This window comes from Protopterus annectens, chromosome 1.part0 (assembly GCF_019279795.1).
Source record: "Protopterus annectens isolate FY-2018-M chromosome 1.part0, PAN1.0, whole genome shotgun sequence".
Classification (NCBI taxonomy): Eukaryota; Metazoa; Chordata; order Ceratodontiformes; family Protopteridae; genus Protopterus; species Protopterus annectens.
This window is the reverse complement of record NC_056725.1, coordinates 1,227,194,122-1,227,221,465: the sequence shown is the minus strand read 5'-3', so window position 1 is coordinate 1,227,221,465 and position 27,344 is coordinate 1,227,194,122. Positions and strand designations below refer to the sequence as shown.

The following is a 27,344-nucleotide window of genomic DNA, read 5'->3' as shown; positions in this document are numbered from 1 at the left end:
AATGTTTCATCTCCCAAGCCCCTGCTTGCACTTATCCAAGGTACTAGAACTCGTCAGAGATTTGAGATTCATGGCTAGACTTAAAAAGGGCCTTGTGGTCGTTAGCCTACTAAACACCTATGAACCAAAAGCATCCCTGCATCTGGAAGTCAAATCCTATTTGTAATGAGCAATAAACATATGAGCATTGGACCAAGTACCTGTGGTATAAATGTCATCAAATGAAATCCTAGACCAGAAAGCAGTTGACGTCACCGTGGACTTGGTGGAATGTGCTTTAGGAGGAGCAGGTAAGGGAAACCTTGTTAACCATAAACAAAGGATATGCAGTCTGTCTGTCAATCATTTGGCTAAAGTAACTTTAGCAACTGGTCTACCTAACTTGTTTGGGGAGAATGATACAAACAACTGAGCTGCCTTTCTAAAATCTTTTGCTCTATGGAGATAAAAGCAGAATGGTCTAGGTACATCCAAGAGATTAAGCATGTATTCACCTTTATTAGCAAAGCTGGGGAAGAAAACAGGCAAATTAATGACTTGGTTAATAATCATCTCTAAGGCTACTCCAGGCAAGAAGGATGGATTAATCCGTTAGTTAACTCTATCTTTGTGGAAGATCAAATATGGCGATTTTGAAGCCTGGAGCTCGGATATTCATCTTACAGATGTAACAGCCCTAGAAAAACACTTTTCCAAGATAAAATTTTAGGTCAGATCTAGCCAATGGCTCAAATGGACTCTGAGTTAAATCTTGCAGTAAACCTGTTAAATCCCAGAATGAAGTAAGATCCTGCACTGGGGGGCCTTAGCAAAAAGGTACATTTGCACAATTTTGATGAGGCTAAAGAGGAAGCATTTTTATTTGAATGAAAATTAGATATTGCTGCCAACTGCACTCTGATAGTACAGAAACTAGCCCCTTCTTGAAAAACAGATGCTAAAAACTCCAGGACAGCAGGAATAATGGAGGTGAAGGGGTCTAATTCCCTCTGGACAGCCCAAATGGAGTATTTCTTCCATTTACTCCTGTAGGCCATCCTGGTAGAGGCCTTCTGGGATGATATATTTGTCAGGCCAGAGAGGAAAGGCTGGTCTGTCTAACCATCAATGGAACTGGAGAACCCATGTAATCAACTTGAGGTCTGCAATGTCCAGGAAAGCCATACCAATGGGATAAGAGAGAAGGTCTAGACTGGGGTCTAGTATCCAAGGTGGATATCGAAGGTGAGACCAAAGGAAAGGGAACTACACTTGACAAGGCCAAAATGGGGCAATGAGGATAACCATGTTCTTCAACCAAAGTGCCTTCTGTAATAATTTAGGAATTAGCAGTATTGGGATAAGCATAAAGGAGACCAGAGGGTCAAACGTGGACTACAGCATCTCTCAGTGACTCCTACAGAGGGGGAATCAGGGTAAAGAACCTACTGCACTTGTAGTTGTTGTGGGGAGAGGTGAACAGATCACTGCAAGGTTGATTCCAATGATGGAAAATCCTCTCTGCCACTAACTGATTGAGAGACCACTTGTAAGGCATCAGAATAGATGTACCGAGTTTGTCTGCTAGCATGTTGGATTTCATTGGAATGTGCACTGCCATAAGAAAGTGGCTGGAGGAGATTGCCCCACTGTCATGCTCTCACTGCCTTTCGACAAAGGGGATAAGAGTGGGTTCACCCTGTTTGTTGATGTACTAAACCACAGACATGTTCTCAGTTTGAATCACAATTGCCCCAAGAGGGAGAGCATCCTGAAAGGCCTGCAACACTAGGAAACCACTCTCATCTCCAGGAGACTGATGTGCAGATTGGTCTCTTCTGGGGAACATGTGCCTTAGAATGTCCTTTCCAAGAAATGTCCGCCCCCATCCCACTTGGGAGACATCTGTGGTTACTGTTGCTAAAAGCAAGAGGGCGGCCTTGAGAAATATCATCCGACTGAATTCACCAATGCAGGTGGTCTTTGCATACTTATGTGAGTTTGACTGTTGAAGACAAAGGATAGTAAAGAACTAACCACTGAACAGCTACACTCCATTGAAAAATGTTCATATAAAAGCGAGCCATAGGAACCAAGGTTACGGCTGCTAGCACTGATTCTAAGGTCTGAAGAATCAAACTGGCTGGAGGAGAAGGGTGTGGAATAACCTGTTTTACTTAACACCTGATAGTCCATACTCTCTTCAGTGGAAGGGATGCTATCTGACTGTGTCCAAATGAGCACCCATGAATTCCAAGCTCTGAACATGTTGAAGATGGGATTTGCAAAAGTTGACCATAATGCCTAGGGATTGACATACCTGAAGCAAGTAGTTCCTGAATTTTTCAAGCCTGGTTGGTGTGGCGAGGAGCCAGTCATCTAGATATGGAAACATTTGGAATCCTAGCAGTCTCAAGTGAGCTGCTACCACTGCCATACATTTGGTAAATACCCTGGGGGCTGTGGTGAGACCAAAGGGAAGGGCTCTGAAATGATAGTGACTGGCCCCAGCTGAAACTGAAGATATCTTTGACAGCATCTATTCACCTTGATATGATAGTATGCATTCTGAAGATCCATGAAGCACATCCAATTGTCCTTTTGCAGAAATGGCAGAATGGAGTGAACCATGACCATTTGGAACTTAGAGCTCCTTACAAACTGATTCAATTTGCTGAGGTCCCAAACTGGTCTCAGGTCCCCTGTTTTCTTTGGCACTAAAAAGAAGCTTGAGTAGTTTTTGAATACTTTCTGGTCTGTTGGGATCTCCAGGATGACTCTTTTGTCAAGCAGGTTTAGAATTTCTGGAGCTGCTGCCTCCCTCTGACTGGGTGGAACATCAGAGAGCCTCTTCCTTTTACATGGGGATTTTCTGAAAATGGTAAGAAATAAACTCTGAATATGATTTTCTGCACCCAATTATCTTTTGTAACTGATGCCCAGGCATCTGAATGCAGAGACAACATCCCCCAACTGTCTGCAGGGATCAGCAGTTGGGCAACCATTCAGGAGTGCTGAAAAGGTTTATCTGAGAAGGTGTCTTGGAAACCCTGGTTTTGAGGGCCTCCTCTGTGGCAAGGGTGGTGTCTTCCATTAGAAATCACCCCTCTGCCTCTGGGGGAGGTATCCCAGTGTGAGTTTTGTAAGGGAATCTGGGACTTATGGAACCACATTTTTCACCCTTCTCACTGACTCCAGGTAAAGGATCTCTGAAGGGTAGAAAAATGGATCCCCCACAGCAGACAAGCCTTTCTACACTGCTCACTCCAAGAAAGTGTTTTCTTAACAGTCAGGCCAAACAAGGATGAATGAAGACTTGAAGGCCTATGCAAAGTCACACAAGTGCTTTTGGGATGTCTCCTTAGAGCTATGCCTGAACTAACAGCCCATTAGGTTCCCTCAGCAGCATGGGGAATTAACCTCATGAATGCATTAGAGATGGACTGAAAGTTGGCCAGTTTTGAAGAAAGCTTTTTATGGTCCACCACAGACATGGACTCAGAAAGAGATTTGGATAGCTCTTTCATCAAACCCCTTTGCAGCCTGGTAGTTCAGCAATCATAAGGCAAAGGTCGCTAAGGCATAAATGCGCTTCCTGAATCTGTCCAACACCCTGGACTTCCTGTTAGGGGGATGGACAGAGAAGCTCTGCTCTGTTTGCTCTTTTTTGGTGGCTGGCATCACAACCATGGCATCAACAGGGACCCGCTTTCTCCAGTGCAGCCTGTCCTTGGGATGGGCAAGAAACGTATTAGACAGCAGCGACTGGAGTATTGAGTTGATTGGTTCTGCAGTATTCAGTTCCTTTCACACACAGCAAGAGATTAGGTCTGTAAGTTCATCAGCTGGTGGGGTTACCCAAGACATAAATGGACTGGACCAGAAAGCTTCCAGACCACTGTCTCCTCTTGGGAAGGGGGATCAGAGGACCAACGTTTCTGCCTGGGAATTTCCAAGATGTCTCCAAAGGAGACATCATCTGGTGGAGACCTTGGGGACTCCTCCCTTTCATCAAAGTCAGTGTTTTTGATGAGCGATTTCTGAGGAGAATCTGTTTGACTCCTCCTACATATACTCTTTCCAGGAACCTCCTAAATGGGATGGTCTGGAGAGGTGTCCAAAGACGGGAAGGTCTTTGAGAGGTACTGTCTGGATGCTTGATCAGGCCGGCTGTTCCTAGGAGATAGATCTGTGAGGATCAGAGCTTGGAGCCGATGTTGGCGGGGCTATAGAATCCAAAGAAGAGTGAGTAGTCATGTCTCTCAGATAAGAGAAAGCCCCATCCACCACCTCAAAGGAAGAAGTCTGGGGGAAGCTGTAGCCAAAGTCCCTGATGTTACCATTCTCTGACTCTGCCCAGATCCCTGTCTCAAGGAGTCAGACCCGAGCTGCCCATCGTCGAAGACCAGAGGTGTAGGGACAGCACCGACAACCTCAGAGTCAAACCAAGCCCCCAGACCTGGTGCCAATTCTTTGGCTCTGCGAGTCATCCATTTCCAAGGGGATCAATGCAGGACCAGTAAGGAACGCAGTCGGAGTCGAAGACTTATCTGTCTTAGGATCCAATGCAGACAATCTCGAGGTTCTTGGATCCAAGGACACAAAAACCATTGGTTAAATCAGAGAAGGATAAATTACAGTGTGAGAAACAGAAAGGAGGTTCATGGATATGATGGGAGACAGAGCCAGCATAACTTCCATCTGAATCTGAGCTATGAGGAACTTCCTCATCATCCTATCCATGTCCGCTTCAGAAAGGCTCCTGGAGGACCTGATGGAGGAAGTACTAGACTGGGACTGGGACTATCTCCTTGGGGTCTCCTGGAGGAAGGGAGAGTGGAGTCAAGGAGAGATAGGCTTCAGAGAAAACCCTGGGGGACCAGGTCCTCAGAGACCCTGAGTTGGTAAGCGTTGGATTCAAGACGGTCAGATCCGACCTTTTCTATAATTTAATAGAAGGCTATGAAACTGCAGCTGATTTTAGAAAGTGGGTAGGAGACAATTTACTGGATTCTTTTGCCTCTGAAGAAGGCTTAGTTTTTTTGTGGGGGGGGGTTAAGCCCCTGAAACAGGAACTGAGAGAAAAGAAGAAGAAGAAAAGTAGAATGTAGCAAGTCCTTTAGGACCAGTCTGTTAAGCTGGTTGCTAAGGGCCCTGGTATTAAACCTAGCGCAAATCATGCACTCTGTCTCTAAATGGGCAGCACCCAGACAATAAACAAATTTCTTGTGGGCATCAGAATTGGGGGTCTTATGCCTACAGGAAGTGTATTTTTTAAATCCGTTGGGTTTGTCAGACATAGAAGCAAAAGAAAAAAGGAAAATGGCTGACAGAATTACAGTTGGATAGTTTACATTATTAAAAAAAAAAAACAAGGGAGAAAAAGATTACACTCTGAGAGGAAAGTAAGAAAGTACCAACAATGGTATGGAGAACTGCCAAGGGTAGAGCCTAAGGTAGGAGAAAAAGAAGACAAAAATAAAAGTTAGACCTGAAATGATAGGACACAAAAAACTACAGTAAGGGTGGAAGAGATGATGAAGAAAGGTGGAACTACAAGAAGAAACAAGATCTGAGGTACTGCAAGGTAACTGGAGGATTATGGACAAAGGGAGGAGCTCGAGAGTTGGATTCAATAGTCTAGTTAATGAATGGAAATGACATCAGATACATCTTTATTAAATTATCACTTATGACATAGGCAATCATACATTTATACAAATGAAAACAGACCATATTGGCATATTTTCACTTGCAAATAGTATACATCACTTGTAATCTATACAGTTATTATCAGTCAAACATTACAAAGCTCATTCAGTTCCTGCCTACCCTAAAACCTCGTTCCTCCTTCAAAACATTAATCTGCATGTATTGTTCCCAAAATTTCCATTAATTTCTATGTAATTTGCTCCTACCTTTTTCAAAAGATCTCAATTCCAGTTGTTTTCTTCTCTGTTTCTATAGTCACTATTTCTAGTACAGTTGGTTTAGACACTGATTTCTATTTTCTAGTAATTCCTTTTTTGACAGCTACCAGAATTAAACTCAGCAATGCCTAGGCAAACCAGATTCTGTATCACAGCTCAAAAAAATAATTTCCTTAGTTATACCAATTTGCTCACCTAGTATTTTTGATAGAGTAGTCTGCACTGAATTTTTAAATTCTGCCAACTCATTATGTTCACAATTACCTCTTTCTTCCCCATCACACCTCCAACATTTACAATATACCTTTGGTAAAATTCTTTGCAGTCTGCTTGGGGTATAAATGTACCTCTGCAAACACTTCCAAGCAAAGATCCTACATCTTCTAGACTTTTTTTGCATATTTGAGACCCATACATATATCACCTATTGTCTCTTTGTGAATTCTTATCTTATCTTCCCAATCCTTTCTAACCTCCTCTGATTGGTTGCGCTAGTTATTATGCAATATTTTATATGCCCAACAAATTATCCACTTTTTAACAGCAGCTTCTGTTCTAGATTCTACAAAAAAAAATCTACCAGTGCTGGACTTTCACTTAAGATCTGCCTATTTCTTTCTCTTTGCATATACTCTGATATCAATCCTTGATATGAAAGGTAACCTCTAGCCTGCAGTCCAAATGAATTGTTGGCCTCTTCCCATTCTATTACCTTTCCCTCTCTAATTATTTGCTCCAGTACCTTGGTTTCTTTGCCAGTTTTCTGCAGTAAATTCCAGCGTCATGTTGGCTATTCTCTGCTACCCCTAAATGCAGTCATCCTTACTGGCGGAATCTCCTTTCTCCATCCCCATGTTAGCTTAGTCCTTGAAATACTTTCTGCTACTTTATGACTATAATATTCTATATGGTTGTTATTCTCCTTAAGGATCTGCATCCAAAATCCCAGTCTCTCCTTCTTTCTTGAGCTTCCCCTATATCATCATCATCTCTTTCCAGTTTGAATTATAGCATTCTGTTTGTGTTATGTATAGGAGTCTTAACTGTATAGCTCTAAAATATTCCTTCAAATCAGGCAATCCTAAACCACCTTGTTCTGTTGAAAAGATCAACTTATCCCACGTGACCCATGCCCTCTTCCCCTCCCAGATTAAATCTTTCAACTCTTAAATTATTGTCTACAACTTCTCATCTGGCTGACAAAAAATATGCCCAAGCTGTGTATAAAACTAAAGAGACTAAAACAGTTTCACTGCTAGTATCTTGTTATACATATCAGTCAACCAGAGCTTCCAGTTCCTCAGTTTTTGTATTATCTTTTGTTTAGTCTTTCCCCTCACATCCTTAGCTGTCGTAACATAATCTTTTTTAATATACACTCCTAAATACTTCAGTTTATTATGTCCCCATAACTATGTGTATTGCTGAACCAATCCACATGTGGGTATACAGTTTACAGATATGGCCTTTGTTTTATCTTCATTAATTTCATCCCATAAAGACTTGAAACTGTATCAAAATGTTCCACAACAAAGAAATGCTGTTTTCTGGTTTTGTCAGATAGAAAATAATATCACCTGCAAATAACGCCAACTTTTTTTGATTACCATACCAATTATATCTTTGTGTTTCTGAGTCCCTTATTTTCTTTGCTAATGGCTCTAAATATAGTGAAAATAACAAAAGGGAAACATGACAACCTTGCCTGGTTCCCATATTCTAATACAACTTATCAGAGAGGAACTCTCCCACTTTAAATTTTGTCTCTGATCACTCATAAATCCTACTAATTACCCTTATTATTTTATCAGGGAAAGGAAATGCTTCCATTGCTGTGATCATAAAATACCAGCTTACTGTGGTGAATGCTTTCTTTGCATCAAGACCCACCACCAACAGTTGTATTTTTTACATTCTGCTTCCTCTGGATCATCATTGTTCTATTAATGTTGTCAAATGTTTGCCTCCTTTCCACAAAATCATACTGATCCCTATTATCACTTTTGGCAACATCTTTTCTATTGTTTTAGATATTGTAGACATAAACATTTTATAATCATGATTTAAAATTGAAATGGTCATTTATGGGTCTGATGGGCTTTTACCGTGTTTAGGTATTATAGCAACCACATCTTTCTTGCAGGATGTTGGTGTGCCCCTCCTTTTAAAATACTGTTAAACAAAACCTTCCATGTCTTTAAAGTTTCTTCCCTCCTAGCTTTCAAACTTCCACAGAAATACCACCTATTCCTGGAGACTTTCCTGCAGATTGACTGTCAGCATTTTATCTCATCTCCTCCTATCCTAACTATTAATTGTTGAGCCTCATCTACCTCTAACCTTGGCATACTTCATTCTTCCATAAATACTGCCATTTATGCTCTTCTTGATTTCGACATTTCTGTGCTTCATACAATTTTTTTAAAAATTTCCAAAATATCTCTAATAGCTCTATAGTATCTCTGGTTACTTTTCATGTTACAGGCTCCCTAAATTTGGCAACAACCCTCTGATGATAAATCATTATTGTTCTTTAACTGCCTTTACTTCTCCATATATAGGATTATTTGTAATATCACATTTTACAATTTAGCATCTCTCTACTTTATACCAATTGTGTGTGTGTGTGTGTGTGTGTGTGTGTGTGTGTGTGTGTGTGTGTGTGTGTGTATATGTATATATGTATATGTATATATATATATATATATATATATATATATATATATATATATATGGATCTACTTTAAAACCATAACGTCGACTTACAAAAGACTTACAAAAAAGCATGAAACTTTACATTTTAAAATGTTTACATTATCATAAATTTTCACCTCGTAAGTAAACACTTGGCCAATGGGACATAAAAAACAAACCGAAGCAAATAAAACCCACCTAAGTGGGGGGATGCACCCCCCAACTAAATATACTAACTCCGAGACTGCACTATAGTTGAGGAAAAGGCAAAGTTCATTATCTTAGCTAACTGCCTCCTTTTGCAGTGAAAATTTATGATGATGTGAACATTCGGTAATGTAAAGTTTTGTGGTTTTCGTCTCGCTGTTCTGCAAGTCGATGTTATGGTAATTCACTGTTTTAAAGTAGACATATCTGTATATGTGTATGTGTGTGTGTGTGTGTGTGTGTGTGTGTGTGTGTGTGTGTGTGTGTGTGTGTGTGTATATATATATATATATGTGTATGTATATATGTATGTATATATATATATATATATATATATATATATATATATATATATATGTGTATATATATATATATATATATATATATATATATATATATATATATATATATATATGATTGGATGGGAGAAATTCACCCCAGGGATCACGTCAGTCGCCCTGCTAGACAGGGGTCCAGGGAAGTAAATAGTGTGGGAAGAAATAGCCAGGGAATTGGCACCACTGAGAGCACGTTTTGATATGCATGAAGTTATTAGTTTTATCGTTTGTGAAAGAGTTTGCATTTTAGGGAAACTTTATGATTGGGTGCAGTCGGTAATAGATGTGGTGGGAGGGTTAGTTTGTTAATTTGTAGGGATGCATTTAGTTTGAGTATTTTAGTTGACAGAATACATGGGGGATGCATAGGGATGGTTCTTGAGTTGGTGGGAGAGGAGTAGAGTGAGTCTGAGTCTTGAGTGATGGTGTGAATAGTTGTACAGTGGAAGTGGTTGAGTGGGGGTATAATGGAGTTTGGTAAGATGTAAGCTATGCAAAGAGAGGGTATGCAAAGAGTATAAGTATGGTATGCTTATTCATGTTAGCAGAAGAGGAGGGGTAGTAGTGGGAAGATGCTGGAGTTAGAGTTGGGAGTAGTGTTTTGGTTGGTGGTAAAAATGATGGGAGGGGTTTGTTCTTCTAATAAAAGGTAGGACTACCGGGGGCCGGTGGAAATTGGGAGCAGGGTGGGGAGCGAAGTGGGCAGAGACCTGTTAGCTGCTCTTAGAAGGGGTTGTGGGCTGGAAAACAATCAGGTAACAGAGAATACAGGCCCTTATATAATGTCTGTCGTATGCATTCCTAGTGGGGGAGGAGGGTAGGGACTAATTATAAGAGGTGTCTTGTGGGAGTGATTGACAGGTCTCTCATGCTAACAAAGCTTTTCTGAACTAGTAAAAATCTTGTAGACATACGGAAGAAACTTTAGCAAGTATGAAACATAGTTATCTGTTGATGTTTCTCTTTCCAAAAAAACAGAAGTATTATACTTTAGCTTAATAGAGAATTCTTAGTAATTCTGTTTTTGTTTAGTATCCAACTTTAATTGTCAAATAATATATCTGAATACTAAGGTAGAATTTTTACCGTCATTAAAGGTCTTGAATACTTGTCAATTAAAAAAGTACTAATTTTAAGCTGAAATAATAAAAAAAAAAAACATTAAGAAGCTTACCTGTTCTCATAGCTGCATCAACATAACCCTCATATAGCTGCCTCTGAGCAAGTAAAAAGAAATGGTAAGCTTCAGCTCCACGCCAAGGAAGATCAATAATTCGGTTATCTGAAGAAGAAGCATCTTCTTCTAAAAGCCCGGCTAAGGATGAAGTAGCCTAAAAGACAGAAACCAGTTTCATAATCTGAAGAACAATATTAGACTGCGCACTGTTTGATAGATGTAAGACAAAGTTCACCATGGAAGTAACACACATGACAACCTCAAGTCAATTAAATCATACACTACCAGATTTGCAGTTTACACAAAAACACAGAAAAACTGCTCATTTACAATGTTTTTGTGACAGAATTTTCAACTCACTGTTACTAATAGCTGTGGGTCATGTTCATGGCTTCTGAGACCAGTGACGTGAACAGTACAACAGGAGTACAAAAAGATGAATGTGTCCATAATTGTGTTAGCTTGAACATTGGTACAAGGATATTTTCAATTTAAAGTAGCAGTAACAGGTAACTCACCTCCGATTATGAGCACAGCTTATAAGTACTTTGTCCCCATAAATGCTCTTTACTGAACAATTTCGTGACAGATATCAGATAACAGAACTAGTCAGGCTGCCAGTGCTAGAAAACAGAAAACCTACATCACAGACACATTACTGCAGGTGAGTGGCAGTTCATTTGATGATTGTAGAATTCTACCATACAGACTCCTTGGAGCACTGACAGAAGAAGAGATAGGAACATTGCTAGAAAACAGCCTCCTCAAAAAAAGCACCGCGAAACCTGTCACCCACATACAAAGAACAATGTTTAATAAAGTATATACATTTTAAGTTGATGACTTGCAAACTTCCTCATGAAGGGCACTTTGCAGCCTTCTCAGAAGCTGGTAAGATCTTTGTAAAAAGTGCTCTGATATCTAAAGACACATGTTAACCTGCTTTCCCACAGCAAAAGGCTACAATGAACTTATCAGCATAGCAGGTATTTACATAAAGGCTTACTGGTGGTATCAGGCTAAATCAACTCTAAATAACAGCAGAGTGCCTTAATACATTCAGGAAATGAAGTTTGCTTTTCCAGGACAACTAGTCAGCAAAGAGAACTGGCAAGGCACTAGAGTGGTAAAAGAATGCTTGAAACTTCTCTGGACAGAAAAGTCCCATATGTTCTCGATACTATACACCGCCAATTCACTCACTATATCTTACAAGATGACAACCTCAGGAAAGTTCTGGAAAGAGCATATCAAGTGAATCTTAAGCTGAATCCTCAGAAGTGCAAATTCAGGTTACGAGAAGTTACTTATGTTGGTCATTTATTTACTAGTTCAGGCTTATGACCAGACCCTTCCAAGCAAACAGCTATTCTTGAGATCCCAGCTCCAGACAATGTTCAAGCCCTACAACGTTTTCTTGGCATGGTTAACTATCTAGGCAAGTTTATTCCAGATTTAAGCTAATCAGTAGCACCACTCAGAGAGCTGACATTTAAAGATGTATCCTGGTTATAGCTGGAACAGAATCAGAGAGCACTTGATGTCCTGAAACAGAGAACTGCCAGTCCACCAACTCTCAGATACTATGATGTTCACAAACCAGTTACTCTTTCCTGTGATGCCTCGAAATTTGGTCTTGGTGCAGTCATTCTTCAAGAGGGTCAACCTGTTGCCTATGCATCCAGAACTCTAATCCACACTGAGATGCAGTATGCTCAGATAGAGAAAGAACTCTTGGCAATTGTGTTTGCATGTTCAAAGTTCCACGATTATATTTATGGCCCAGTTATCCAGATCGAAACTGATCACCAACCTCTAATCACTATTTTGAGAAAGCCTATGCACACAACTCCAGCCACACTGCAACTTATGATGTTGAGATTGCATATAATTTCAATCTTTTCTACACAAAAGTCAAACTTCTTTATCTTGCTGATACGTTATCTAGATCACCCAGAAGTACCACTGAACAGCATGAAAATGAGCAAGTTGATTTTGAAGTCATAGAAGCGAAAAATCTTTCTTCCACAAGTCTTGATTAGCTTAGAAATCACACAGCCACAGATCCAGTTCTACAGAAGCTCAACCACTTTATCAATCGCGGATGGTTGTCAAAGCAAACTAGTTTACCTCCAGAAGTGCAGTCTTACTTTCATTACAGAGAGGAGATTTTGTCTGACAATGGTACCATCATGAAATGTCCAAAAGTAATTATTCACAAAGTCCTTGCAACCAGAGTATATTACTATCTTGCATCGTGGCTACCCAGGAGCTGTTTATACCAAATGAAGAGAGTGAGGAGACTAGTAGTTTGGCCTTCTATATCACAAGACATTGACAAAGTACTTTCATCTTGTTCTGTGTGTAACAGTACAAAGCCACATCAGCAGAAGGAACCACTTCACCTAAACCAGATTCCTGAACTACCTTGGTTGACAGTAGCCACTGACATTTTAGAATAGAATGGTCAACATTACTTGGTGTTAGTAGACTCTTATTCCAATTGGTTTGAGATTGACCTATTTCCTAATCTATTGTCTAGTACTGTCATTACTAAGATGAAGCATCATTCTGCAGTCCATGGTAGGCCGCACAAAGTTATTTCTGACAATAGTACACAGTTTATTAGCCAGCAATTCAAATGATTTGCCGAAGAGTGGGACTTTATCCATGTTATGAGTAGTCCTAAGTATCTGCAGTCAAATGGTTTGGCAGAACGTGCAGTTCGAAGTGCGAAACAGTTACTAGAGAAGTCGAAATTAGATAATAATGATGTCTTCCTGAATCCCTTGAATCTCATAAATGTTCCTCATGATAAACATCTTGGTTCACATGCCCAGAGACTTCTGTCAAGACAAACCAGAACTACCTAACCAATCAGCAGTAGTTTATTGGTTCCAAGTGCTAAGAATTACAGATCAATGAAAGCCCATCTGTTAAAGAAGCACCTAGCCCAGAAATCTTATTATGACAAGTCCAGTAAACCACTCAATCTATTACGTGAAGGATAGACAGTGAGAATGCAAATGTGCAAAGGCTATGATCATATTGGAGTCGTGAAGAATATTTGCCCAGAGCCACAGCATTTAGCCTGTGAAAAACACTCTTTTAGCTCAGAGTGAGTTGTCCAGTGTTCCAGTTCTGGAGGACGTTCCGGTAAATATCCCTGTTCCTGAGATGAATCCCGAAATTCCTGATATGAGTTATTCACTGAAGACTGTCCCTGTTGCTAAATCCAGTTCTGATTACTACATCACTAGATCAGGTCACATTTCCAGACCATGTTACAGATACACGGAAACTTGGACATGAATAATGTATTTGTTTCTAATGTCTATATTATTGCAATGTCTTATTCTAATGTCATTTTATTGAGGGCAATCTATTTAAGAGGGAGGATGTAGATAAATATGTATGTATGCCTTTAAGAAGCTTTCTAGGGGCTTGCACAAATGTATAAATACTGAGCATGAATGAGCCTGACTGCCATTTTGTAGTTAGCTGTTGAGATGCACACGTGTATGTCTGTGTAGTCTGTCAGTTAATCACTTTGTTTATATTCTGTAATGCTGCTGTCCATCCTGATGTGTTTCTATGTAATAAAGCATACAAACGAACTACCCCGCCTGTTTGCACCTATACTAGAGGGACGAGCAACAGTATGTTATGAAAATATATTTAGTTTTTTGTCTGAAGTTTTTAATTAAATGAAAAAGTCTTGAAAAAGATGACAGATTCAAATGGAGTTGAGAAGAAACAACTGTATAAAAGATTAGCCTGCTCAGCATCAGTGGGTGCATGTAACATTAACACTGGAAACACACATTAAAAAAAAAAAACTTACGTACAGTAAGTGGGAGCAATAGCTTCTTGTCATAATGGCAGTTCTATTTATAGTATGTTGGAATGTAATTGGCCTTGCAGGTGTAGACATAAAGGAAAGAGTACTGAATTGTATTAAGAAATGCAAAGTGCAAATATAGCAATGCTGCAGACGGCATATCTGGAAAGGAATGAGCATGTGAATTTGACAAAGAAGATATTTCAGGATGGATATTCAGCAGAAAATTAGGGACAAATGAAAGGGGCATAATAATGCTGATTGCTACAGGGGCTCCAATAGTAATAAAAGAGGAGAAAAATGCAATAATGTTAAATCTGTGGTAGTAAGGGGCTACTGGCAAGGGAGGAGGAATACGCTGGCATGTATTTACATTCCACCAACTGCTATTGTGGAGCTTAAGAAATTTCTGAAAGAAATAATCAGCTTTCAGCGGGGAATATTACTTAGAGGGCCGGGCCTGAAACCTGACTTGCAATAGGGACCTAGGAGTAAAATATAACAAATGACAGTAGATTTCAGAAGAAATACATGCAAATGTTTAGCATGGAACATGTGAGTTCAATATTAGGAAGTGTGACAGAATGTACATATTATTCCCCAAAGTAGAATATCTAAACTGGATAGAAATTATATTTCACAGGAACATGTGCATTTAATTGAAAGCTTTGACAAACATTAAAATAACGATATCACGCTCTCATAAAAACTAATATAAGAATGCAAGGTAATGAAGTAAAAATGAAAAAAAACTTGAGCTTTCCAACCTACCTGTTGAAAAGAGAGGAATTTAAGGAATGAGTGGAAACTATTCAAGAGTTACAAGGGAAGACAGAAATTTCTGCACAAGGAATAGTGAGTGGGCTAAAATGAAAACAGAGTTTAAAAATGGGTTATAAATAAGACATTTACAGAGCCATACAAAGGTTAAAGTTCTGCAGAAGAAGGGAAATTCGCAGAGCAGGAAGAGCAGCAACTGCATATTCGTAAACAGAAAATACGGGAGTATTTCAATAATATGCATGAGTTTAGAAAGATTCCTGTTAAGCAACTATTTTTCTGATAGAAATTCCACAGCAGAAAAATGTTTAGCACAACGGCAACAGAAAGTAGAAAGGGTTGTCACCAAACTTAGGCAGCCTATGACTAGAAAAATAACCAGAGATCCTATCTATACCGGTATTAGATACATTTCTGAAATTTTATGAAAATGTTTATAAAGCAGAAGAATGTGGAAACAAAGAATGAACGTGAATGGAAGATGAGGCACAACAACTAGTAACTAAGATAATAGGAGATGAGATAAAAATGGTGATGTATAAACAATCGAGAGTCTGCATGAACAGATGATGTAATGGGATCCTATCTCGCCTACATTCATAACTGATGGGTTCGGAGCCGATCCATCGGCTCCGACTCGGCCAACTAGTACACTAGAACGAAGTCTCTTATTGGCTGGGCTACCCTCTATCCCAGGATCCACCACACCTGCTTCCCCAGATCTCGTTTGCCGCTTTACAAGCTAGACGTGGTCTCGACTTGGCTGGAGCTAAGTGTACTTTTATTACTTTTCTGGTCTTTTGACCTTGGGTTTTCTTCATAAATTAAATCAACAGCTGTTTTAACAGCTATTCCGTACATTTGTTGAGTGTTATTGGTGTGAGTGTTATTGGTGCGGTCTTTATATATCGGTTGGTCGGGCGAGGCCCGTTTAAGTTAGAGGGCCTTTGCCCTTCTTAGTGGAGTGAGTGTGTTGTTTATTTTACTCCCTTTTCCTTTCCGGGCAAAGCCCGTTTAAGTTAGAGGGCTTTTGCCCGTTGTTGTGTTCCCTTGTGGTTGTTGTCTCCCTTGTGAGGTAAACCTTGTCTCTAAAGGGCTCGCGCACCCCTTTTTTTCTCGCGCTCTAACAGTTTTTTTTTTTGGTCACTTCTGTTCCTTGCGTAGTGTTATTCACATTAAAATGTCAAAAGAACAAAAATCTGGGTTCAAAAAGTGCACTAGGTGCAATTATAAAATGTCTATTACAGACAGTCATGCTATTTGCGTGTATTGTTTAGGGCCAAAGCATTTGCAAGAGACATGTAGTGTGTGTCATGCTTTTTCTGCTAGGGTTCTTCAGAACGAAAAAATAAATTGATCCTGAAGGGTCTTATTAAGCCCTCTTTTGAGGAAGCTTTGGCTTCATCTCCTCCTACTGCTTCTAAAAATAAAAGGTCGTGGGCTCCGACCAGTCCGTCGGAGCTGACTACTAAGAAGCATAAGTCGACCTCTTCTTCCTCGGTTCCACTGACTTCGGAGCCGAGGGTCGAAGGGTCTGCCTCGATGCCTCTTTCCTCGGCTCCATTAGTTTCGGAGCCGCAGGTTGGAGCATCGAGAGGCGAATCACCTCCCTCGGTTCCATTGGTCTCGGAGCCGGTGGAGGTGTGCAGCTCAGACTCTTCCCCCTCGGCTCCGAAAGCTCCTTCGGCGCCGATCCTTATTCGTACTGTGCCGGACCCGGCGCCGATAGTGTTGGAGGCCTTTCGGAGCCGGTCCCCTACATTGTCTGAGCCGAGAGGGAAGTCATCTCGACCCCTTTCTACTTCCTCTAAATCCTCCAAATTGTTGGATTCGGATTTGGATAGGGTTATTCCGAGGCTTTTCCAGTCTCCAGTTTTTGCAAAAATGGTCTCGGCTCCAGCCCATTCGGCCCCGGAGCCAATCCCCCCTAGAAACTTTCGATTCCTCCTCCAACCTCCTCTGAGCCGTTGGAGTCGGTGATGGTGGAGCAAGGCGGAGCCGTACAGTCGGAACCGAGACCCCTTCAAGGTTTATCGGTTCCAACCATCGTTCCTACCCTGTCCTCGGGTTCGGGGTTCGGTACTGGGACTTCCTCAGCCGGGGCCGAGGGGAACATCTTGGAACTAGGTGCCTCGGTGCCTAGTCTTCCCCTCGGAGCATCGGCTGTGGGGATTCCTAGTGCCGTCGTGGTCTCTCGGCCAGTGACCTCCATGGAGTCTGGAGGTCCTGCCTTTGAGGCCATGAGGAGCGCGCTGGCCATGTCCTTGCCGGCTCAGCAGGCTTCCATCTCACCGTCCCTAGACCTGGAGACTGGTGCTTCTGGCGTACTGCAGTCCCATGACAGTGGGGCCCCAGAGCCTGAGGATACCCCCGTGGGGGGTTCCCATCTTCCAGGGGGTCCGTCCGAAACTGCTTCGGATGAGCCTCCACGGAAGAAATTGTGCAAGAGGAAGCACGTAGACTCCCAAGATGAGTCTGTCACATCTGACACTGACCTCGATGATGCCGAGGGGTCCCCAAAATCATCTTCGGATGATGTGTCTTTCTCGGATATCCTTGAGATTCTGAGACAGAGAGGAGATTGGCAGGCCAAAACCCCTTCCGCTGAGGAGTCAGTTTTCCTCAAGGCCTTCGGGGCCCAGCCCTCCGCCTCCTGGGTGTCTCCGCCCTTCAATGAATTACTTGATTTGGTTTCTCGAAGGGCTTGGGAACACCCTGATTCTGTGGAACCGATGCCTGCAAGACCCAATAAATTTCTTTCAGCTCCCCTTCAAAAGGAATTTTTAACAAAAGGAGTTCCTGTAGATGCAATGGTGGTGGCATCTGCCACACAGCAGGACGTGGCAGAGGCTTCAACGTCTATCCACCCTCCTAATAAAGATTCCAGGAGCATGGATAGGTACGGGAAGCGTACCCTTTCTTCAGCGGCCTTTACCTTACGGTCGCTGAATTACTTATGTCATTTTACTAGGCTCTAAAGGGACCTCCTTAAAGAGCTAAGTGAATCCCTCACAGGTAATCTACCTGAGGCGTTAGCCCACACTGTTGGCGCCCAGATGACTACCTTATCTTCCATAGTGAACTCATCCATGAGGCTCATCTCGTATGCGGCCGAGGGGGCGAGTAGAGCAGCGGGAACAGGCGTGGCCCTCAGGAGACATGCCTGGTTACGCTTGTGTTCCTTTGCGGAGGCCTTCAAGTCTTCCTTCGCCGATGCCCCCTTTGATGGGTCCTCTTTGTTTGGACCCAAGGTGAAGGACACACTGACTCGGTGCAAGCAGGAGGGCAAGACCTTGACTGCCGTTGGGGCCCGTTTTTCCGCTCCCTCTAGGCCTTACCCCAAGGCCCAGGGAGGAGGGAAAATGTGGTTCAGGAAAACTCAGAGGTCTTTCCCCTACTCCACCCAGTGATCCCCCCTCTAGAGGCGGGGGGGGTTCAGGAAGACGTCGCCCCAGAGGTGGCAGAGGCCCCCGTAACTCTGGAGACCGCAATTCTTTTCGTGGTTCCTCCTACGCTCAACGTCCCTGAGTTGGTGCCCGACTGTGCAGCTCCAGAGCCAGTCGGGGGTCATTTTGCGGAACACCCACAAGCTTGGGAAGCTATTACCAGCGACCAGTGGGTGCTCCGGATTATTACCGGAGGCTATCTCATTCCCTTCATCAAGCCCCCCCTTCCCTTCAGGGAAATCCCGGACATGCCACCCAGTCAGCGGGATCAAGCAGCAATAGAGGTTTCAAAGCTGTTAGAAAAAGGAGTCATCCAGCCTGTCCCCGCCGATCAGATCGGATCAGGAACTTACTCAAGACTATTTTTGGTGCCAAAAAAGACAGGGGACTTCAGGCCCATTTTGGACCTCAGTTCATTGAATCGCTTTGTGAAAAAGTCCAAATTCCGAATGATCACTCTTCAGTCCATTCTCCCACTATTGGAGAAGGATGTCTGGATGTGCTCCATAGATCTCAAGGACGCTTACTATCACATTCTGATAAGTCAAGAGTCCAGGAGTCATTTACGCTTCCGCCTGGGAGACAGTCATTTCCAGTTCCGAGCACTGCCCTTTGGTCTCACCACAGCCCCAGGGGGTTCACCAAGTGTCTGGCAGTGGTGACTGCTCACCTGAGAAGTCTAGGATTCCAAGTGTTTCCATACCTAGATGACTGGCTCCTTACTGCCACCTCCAAGCATCTACTAATTCAGGCGCTCATGGCCACAGTCACCTTGGGCCATTTCCTAGGAATTACTTTCAACTGGCAAAAATCTGTACTACAGCCATCTCAGCGTATTACCTTTATAGGTGCAGAGTTAGACACAAAAAGGATGTGCGTCTTCTTACCGGCAGCAAGGATTCAAGTTTTGCAGAACCAAGTTCGATCCTGCTTCCCTCTATCAAGAGCTCCGGCCCATCTGATTCTACAGGTATTGGGCTCAATGGCATCAACTATTCTCCTAGTCCCCTTAGCCAGACTGCACATGCGGGTGTTGCAATGGCTACTGTCGGCTCAATGGTCCTATCAGGAACTCCCCTTGAACCACTTGGTTATGATTAAGGAAAGTTGCCGTCGAGATCTGCGTTGGTGGCTCCTCCGATCCAATCTCGACCAGGGGCAACCTTTTATTCTTCAGTCCCCCATTGCCACTGTGACCACGGACGCCTCCCAGGTAGGGTGGGGGGGTCATTACCTGGACAGGTCTGTCCAAGGCACATGGCAACCCCAGGAAGCGCATTTGCACATCAATATCCTGGAAATGAGAGCGGTACTACTGGTACTACAAGCTCTCCATCACGCTCTCCCGCAAGGTCTGATTGCTATCCTATCCGACAACATGTCGGTAGTTTGGTATATAAACAAGCAAGGTGGGACAAGGTCATACCCACTGTGCAGAGAAGCCATGAGACTTTGGCACTGGGCGGTAGCTACCAACCACTTCCTAATAGCAACGCATATACCGGGAAAATCCAATGTGATTGCGGACAGACTAAGCAGGACTATCCTGTTACCCCACGAGTGGTCCTTCAACCAAAGAGTGGCTGCGAAAATCTTCGCCAACTGGGGTCTCCCTTGCTGCGACTTGTTTGCTAGCCCCCACAATGCGAAGTGCAGAGAGTTCTTCACTCTGACCCCCTCTCAGGGACAGATTCCCAGGGACGCTCTAACCCACATTTGGCCCCCCGGTCTCCTTTATGCCTTCCCTCCAGTTCCCCTCCTGCCGAGGGTGATACAGAAGGCAATTTACCTGGAGAGTGACATGATTTTGATTGCCCCGCACTGGCCTCGTCAGGTTTGGTTCCCCTTCCTTCGGAGGTATGCGGTAGAAGGTCCATGGTTTCTGGACCCGGTGCCAGACCTGTTGACTCATCAGTCACGACAGTCTCACCCATCTCTCAGATCCTTGAGGTTGGCGGCGTGGTTACTCCACTTCCATCCTTAGTCAGGGACAATTCCCTCTCTCCGGAGGTTATCCACATATTGTCTTCTTCTCACAAACCTTCCACTGTCAAACTGTATTCCAGCAAATGGAAAAGGTTTGCCCTTTGGGCACAGCAACGAAGTATAGACCCTCTTACCGCCCCAGTATCGGAGGTCTTGAATTTCCTGGCCTCTCTTTTTCAGTTGGGCTCCTCAGTTTCCACGATTAAGGTTCAGCTAGCGGCCATCTCTAATTTTCATGTTTCTTTTGAACCTTCATTAATGGCAAACAAACTTTGCAAGTCTTTCCGTAAAGGAGCGTGGCTCCTTAGGCCCCCAATATCTCATCCTGTCCCCCCTTGGGACCTAAATTTGGTTCTGGCTGTCTTAACTGCCTGCCCCTTTGAACCGGCAGCTACCTGCGATTTGAAATTCCTGTCCTGGAAAACTGCCTTTTTAGTGGCCATAACTTCGGCCAGGCGGGTTTCAGAGCTTCAGGCTCTTTGTTCTAATCCTCCTTATTTGATTTTTCACAAACATAGTGTGTCCCTTAAATTAAATCCCTCTTTTTAACCAAAGGTAGCTTCTCCTTTCTGCATTCAACAGTCTCTAGAGCTCCCTGTATTTTTTCCCGAATTCTCCAATAACGCAGAATATATCCTACATCAGTTGGATGTCCATAGACAACTGTGTTTTTATTTGAACAGAACTGCTCAGACGCGGAAATCAAATCAACTGTTTGTGTCCTTTGCAATAAACAGATTGGGTCAACCAGTAGCTAAAACCTCCATAGCCAAATGGATTAAAGATTGCATCTGCTTCATTTATTCTCAGGCTTACAAAGAGCCTCCTTTTCCAGTCAGGGCTCATTCTACCAGGGCAATGGCTACTTCTGTAGCTTTTCACTCCAAATTATCAATAGATGATATTTGTGCTGCGGCTACCTGGTCTTCTCCACACACTTTCATTTCTCATTACAAACTAGATGTGGTTTCTCGAGGCAGGGCTTCCTTTGGTTCCACAGTTCTCAGGAGTGTTTTCCAATGAGCCACCCGGGATTTAGGTGCTAGGGACGCTGTCCCATCAGTTATGAATGTAGGCGAGATAGGATCCCATTACATCTTTTAGTTATGTACTTACCATAACTTCGGATGTATGGGATCCATCTCGCCTACATTCATACGACCCACCCTCCTTTCCCCCTTCCATTCGGATTTAGAGGAAATGTAGGTGCATTTGCAGATCTTCTCTTGAAGAACTTTAGTTGGTTGGAATAACTGCTATTTTTCTGTGTTTGCATGTTAGTATGAAAGCGAACAAACAAGATCTGGGGAAGCAGGTGTGGTGCATCCTGGGATAGAGGGTAGCCCAGCCAATAAGAGACTTCGTTCTAGTGTACTAGTTGGCCGAGTCGGAGCCAATGGATCGGCTCCGAACCCATCAGTTATGAATGTAGGCGAGATGGATCCCATACATCCGAAGTTATAGTAAGTACATAACTAAAAGTTATTCCATTGAAAGATACAATGGAATAAACTGATAAAGATCTGGACAATTTTACTAGAATTTTAAAATAAGGGGAAGCACCAGCATACTGCAAGAAAGCTGTGATACCCAGAGAGGATCAAGACCAAACATAGCCTCATATAGACAGATTTAGATTTTGAACCATGATTATAAAGTTTTTATATCTATGCTACCAAAATGAATGGCAACTTTTTCCAAAATTAATAGATATGGATCAATGAGGTTTTGTAGACTGGAGTCAAATGTTTGACAATATTAACAGAATAATGATCCAAAAGGAGGCAGAATGTAAGACAATACTGCTGTTGGTGGTGGGTCTTGATGCACAGAAAGCATTCAACAGTATAAACTGGGATATTAGCAGTAGGCCAATGAAAGTGAAATAGAAGGTTAATTAGGAAGAGGACAGGAAGAAATGGAAACAGATGATCCACTGTGGCGACCCCTAATGGGAACAGCCGAAAGAGAAGAAGAAGAAGAAACTTAGAGGTAAAACTAAAGTGGGAGTGTTTGAAGAGAGGCACCAGGCAGGGCTGTCCTCTTTTCCCTTTATTTGCTTTATACTTAAAGCCACTGACAAAGTAAATAAGGGACTCAGAAATTCAAAAACATAACTGGTTTGGTATTCAAGGAAAGTTGGCTTTATTTGCAGATGATATTATTTTGTACTTGATAAATCTGAAAAAGGACATCTCAATGTAGTGGAACATTATGAGATAGTTTTAAGTCATTTCAGGATATAAAATTAATAAAGATAAAACAAAGGCTAGAGCTGTAAATTATGTATCCACTCATTACCTTGGTTCAGCAACCCCCATATTTATGTGGTCATGATAAGATGAAGTATTTAGGAATATGGATTAAAAGGTTTCTGTTATGACAGTTAATATTATGAAAGAAGAGACTAAACAAAAAATAGTACAACTACATGTAGATGAACTACAATATGAACTGGCACCTCACCTAAGTGTCATGTTTAATCATAGCCTCACCTCAGGTTTCGTGCCCACTGAGTGGTGCACAGCTACAGTTATCCCACTCCACAAGGGGGGATCCAACTTGGATCACAGAAACTACCGTCCCATCAGTCTGACAAGCCTTATCTGCAAGGCCATGGAGCGTATTATCATGGAACTTATAAACAAAGACATTGGCAACCTTCAAACACTGGACCCCACCCAGTTTGGGTTCGTGAAGGGCCAATCTTGTCTCCTGAACTTGATTGACTTCTTCAAATCAGTCTCCAGAGCCATGGACAAGGGTAAGGTGGTCCACACAGCCTATCTAGACCTTGCCAAGGCCTTTGACACCATCCCCCACTCTGGAATCATAGATAAACTTACTAAGCTGGGCATTAATCCCTATGTCACCCAATGGGTTGCTAACTGGCTTACTGATAGAACCCACACTGTAAAAGTAGCCGACTCCAAATCCAGCTCCAGACAAGTGACAAGTGGAGTACCTCAGGGTTCAGTCCTGGGACCGCTCTTGTTTGGCATCTACTTCTGTGAAGTACAGGCCAACACTAAGGGACTCTGGATAACAAAGTTTGCAGAAGACTGCAAACTGGGAGCCATTATTGAATCCCCAAATGATGTGGATACTCTACAAAAGGGCCTTACAGAAACAGATGCTTGGTGCCAGAGCCATGGGCACAAGCTCAATGCCAAGAAATGTATAGTTATCCCCTTTGGGAAAAAACATGTATCCATGAATTACCATACAGGTGGCAGTACACTTAACACCGAAAGTTTGATAAGAGACTTAGGGACACAGGTGGATAGTGGTCTCACCTTCGATAACCACATCGCCACAACAGTCAGGAAATCCTTCTATGTGGCACACCTCATCACTAAGGGCTTTTCATCCAGAAAAAAGGAGGTCATTGTCCCACTGTACTCATCCCTCATTAGACCCATTATAGAATACAATGCCCCATTTGGTATGTACCTCTCAAGACATCTGCAACAACTGGAAAGGCCACAGAAATACCTCACTAAAAGAATCACAGGCCTAAAGCAGATGCCCTACGCTGACCGCCTTAAAAAACTCCAGCTACACTCTGTCGCATATCGTCTACTCAGAGGCAATCTTTGCTTAACATACAAGGCCATGTCAAACCCAGAGCTGTTGGACATGTTACACTTAAAGAAATCCCAGTCCCTCAGAGTCACATGCTCCAGGGATCTAAACCTTGTCATCACAATAAACAAAACATGCTGGAGGGATAGGTTCCTGACCCAGAGACTCCCCAGATTCTGGAATAGATTGCCCATACATGTCAAGCAGAGTGCCTCTTTGGTCCTCTTCAAAAGGAACCTTGACAATTGGATGGGAGAAAGGAAAATCTGAAGTAGGGACTTAATATGTTAGCAACCTGTGGGTCTTGGATCCGATATCGGATCCGAGCTGGCAACTTGTTTCATAGCTAAAGGATCCACGCTCCTAGCTCCTCCCCACACCCATAATCCCCTGCCAACCCTCCATGACCTCAGATCTAGTTTGCCGCGCTTGTGGATGGCTGGATTCCTTTGAGCTCTTAGCGAAATCGTCAGTTAAGTGTGTTTTTAGTCAACTTTTCTCTACAGTTAAATTTAAAAAAGTGTGTAAGAGTCAGGTTCCCTGTAATTTTCTATTTTTTTACATAGTTTTCCCTCCCTTCGCTGGTCGTTAGTGAGTGTGTGTGTGTGTGTGTGTGTTTGTGTTTTGCGGCCTGTGTGTTTGTGTAGCACTCTTTTTTCTCAAGTATGGCTGAGGCCCCAAAAGCCATTTTTTCTAAATGTACCGAATGTGGCCATAAGCTCTCCCCGGCTGATGGCCACACTCGGTGCGTTCGGTGCCTTGGGGTTGAACACCTCACCTCAGGCTGTACCATTTGTGCAGCGTTTAACCCCAGGGCACTGAAAGAGCAGAGGTCGAAGCTGGTCCTGGCGGGACTTTTGCCTCCGGACTCGGCTCCAGCCTCCGCTACTCCCGTGGCACTACCACAGGCTGTGGTCATTGCCACTCCTGCCCCCCTCCCTCCGGCCGGGACTCAAACTCCCGCTAAAGCGCTGGACGACAGGGAGGCTAGGAGGGAGAAGCACCACAAATGGCGGGCCGAGGCCTCCGCTACGGCCCCGCCAGCTAAGCGGGCTTCTCCCTCCACTGCTTCTAGGTCTCCTCCTCCTCGGCACCGATCTCCTTGCTTCTCCCCAGGGCCCGAGGAGGAGGAGGCCCGATCTCCATCGAGGTCATCGAGGTGGCATTCCAGGCCTGCCTCGCTGGCCTCGTCGAGATCAACTTTCAGCATATCAGATGCAGACTTGGACCGGATGATGCGAAGATTCATCCAGGCCCAGCTGCAGATGGGAGTGCTCTTGCCTCCCCCCCTCTTTTGGGGGGAGCTCGACACCCTTTTTCGTTCCAATTGCTCCTTCTCTGACCCGCTACCCGGGTTCGGAGCCGAGCAGCATTGGAGCTGGGGGTGGGTCGGTGCCGACAGTACTTGGTACTTCGGATCCGACCCTGCCCTTGAGTCTGTCGGATCCGACCTCTCGGAGCCGTGGCCCGAGCTTCGGATCCGAGGGATTCAGTGTGCCTTCCAGGTCGGAGCGCACTGGTCCTTCGGATCCGATGGTCTCGGCGCCGGCTCCAATCCCTTCATCGGATCCAAGTGGGAGCCGGCTCTCGGAGCCTAGGGAGAGCAGTTCCCCCTCGGCCTTCAATGTAGTGGAGAGGGTTCTGTCGAGAGCATCTGGACCCCCAGCCCTTGTCTCGGCTCCACCCTGCACTCCCTCTCTGCTGGGCCAGGCTTCCATCACCCGGCCTCAGGGACAGTCTGCTTCAATGTCCCAGGTTGTTCCATTGGAACAGGATGTTGCTGGCGAGACCTCCTTGGACAGCCCCCCGAGGAAGTGCCTCGCAAGCACAAGTGCAAGAGGAGGCACGTGGACTCCCCTGAGTCCTTAACTGAGGACACGGACTTGGATGAAGGGGAAAGCTCCCAAAGATCACCCCCTGAGGATGTCTCCTTTGGAGACATCATGGAGATGCTGAGGATCAGAGGTGGGTGGTCTGCCCCCAAGGCTTCCTCCGACGGGTCCGTGTTTCTGGAGGCATTCGAAGCAGGCCCGTCTACCTCTTGGGTGTCCCCTTCGGCCGACCCCCTGGTGGACCTTATTACCACCAGGGCGTGGAAGGACCCGGACACCGTGGAGCCAGTCCCCAAACGCCCGGACAGGATACTAAGCCCCCCCGCAGACCGGTCACACTGGAGCAAGGGTCCCCCGTAGATGCCATGTTGACGGCGGCAGCCACAAAGAGGGAACTAGCTCAAGAGAGCCCCTCAGTCCATCCACCGAGCAAGGGGTCCCACTCGATGGATCGCTTAGGGAAGCGAGTTTTTAGTTCAGCGACCTTTTCGGTAAGGTCTCTGAACTATATGGCACATGTCATCAGGATGCAGCGGGATCTCATATAGGACTCATATAGGACATAGGGACTCTAAGGTTAGTGCTAAGTAACTGCCCCCATTAGAGCCATTTCAAGCCTAGCTTTTTATCCTTGTTGTGAGAACCCTACCTTGTGTTGTAAAAGTTTAACCAACTTTAACATTCTCTTATCAAAGAATATGCTGCCTCCCCCCCGAGTCCATGTCGGCGGAGGACAAACAATTGTACTCCGCCCGAATGGCCACTCTGAGATCTATTTCAAATACCTCTATGTGGCTATTGTCCCACTCCACCGAGGGAGCCGCTAGAGCTAGCGGAGTGGGCCTAGTCATGAGACATCAGGCCTGGCTCCGTCATTGTGACTTTGCGGAGCCCTTTAAAGCGTCCTTTGCGAACGCCCCTTTCGATGGTTCTGCCCTGTTTGGCAAAATGGTTCACGAGACACTTGTCCAGAGCGAGAAGGACGGGAAGACGTTGTCTGCCGTCGGAGTCCGCTTCTCTGCTCGCCAGTGGTCCTTTTCGAAGAACCAAAAGGATCGGAAGAAGATGTGGTTCCGGAAATCACAACATTCCCAACCCGCTCCGGACAACCAGTCCTTCCGTGGCAGAGGACAGGGAGGACGCCGCCCCAGGGGCAGAGGGGCTCTGAGGAACTTTGGGTCCAGAGAACCTTTCTCTGACCAGCCCACGCTGCAGCCCTGAAGGGTTGCCCGACTGCTCCACTCTGGAGGCAGTTGGGGGGCACTTCTCGGAGCACCTAGCGGCATGGGAGTCCATCACGACAGACCGCTGGGTGCTTCGAATTATATCCAGAGGATACAAAATCCCATTACTTCATGTCCCCAAATTCAAGAACCTCCCCGATGTACCACCGGATCAGAGGGAGGCTGCAGCCGCAGAGATTCAGCAGCTGCTAAGAAAAAGAGCCATCCAGCCCGTCCCCCAAGACCAGTTCGGATTAGGATTCTACTCCAGGTTCTTTTTGGTGCCAAAAAAGACGGGGGACTTGACACCGATTCTAGACCTGTCC

General features: G+C 44.1%; 1 protein-coding gene across 1 annotated transcript in view; it reads right to left on the bottom strand.

Annotated features, from left to right (window-relative positions):
• The window catches only part of WDR35 (WD repeat domain 35), a 2,872,164-nt gene that overhangs the window by 299,057 nt on the left and 2,545,763 nt on the right, over positions 1-27,344 (bottom strand). Inside the window, exon 26 of the mRNA XM_044065775.1 lies at positions 10,323-10,479. Coding sequence (XP_043921710.1) covers positions 10,323-10,479 — 157 coding nt within the window. The remainder of the gene's footprint in view (positions 1-10,322; positions 10,480-27,344) is intronic.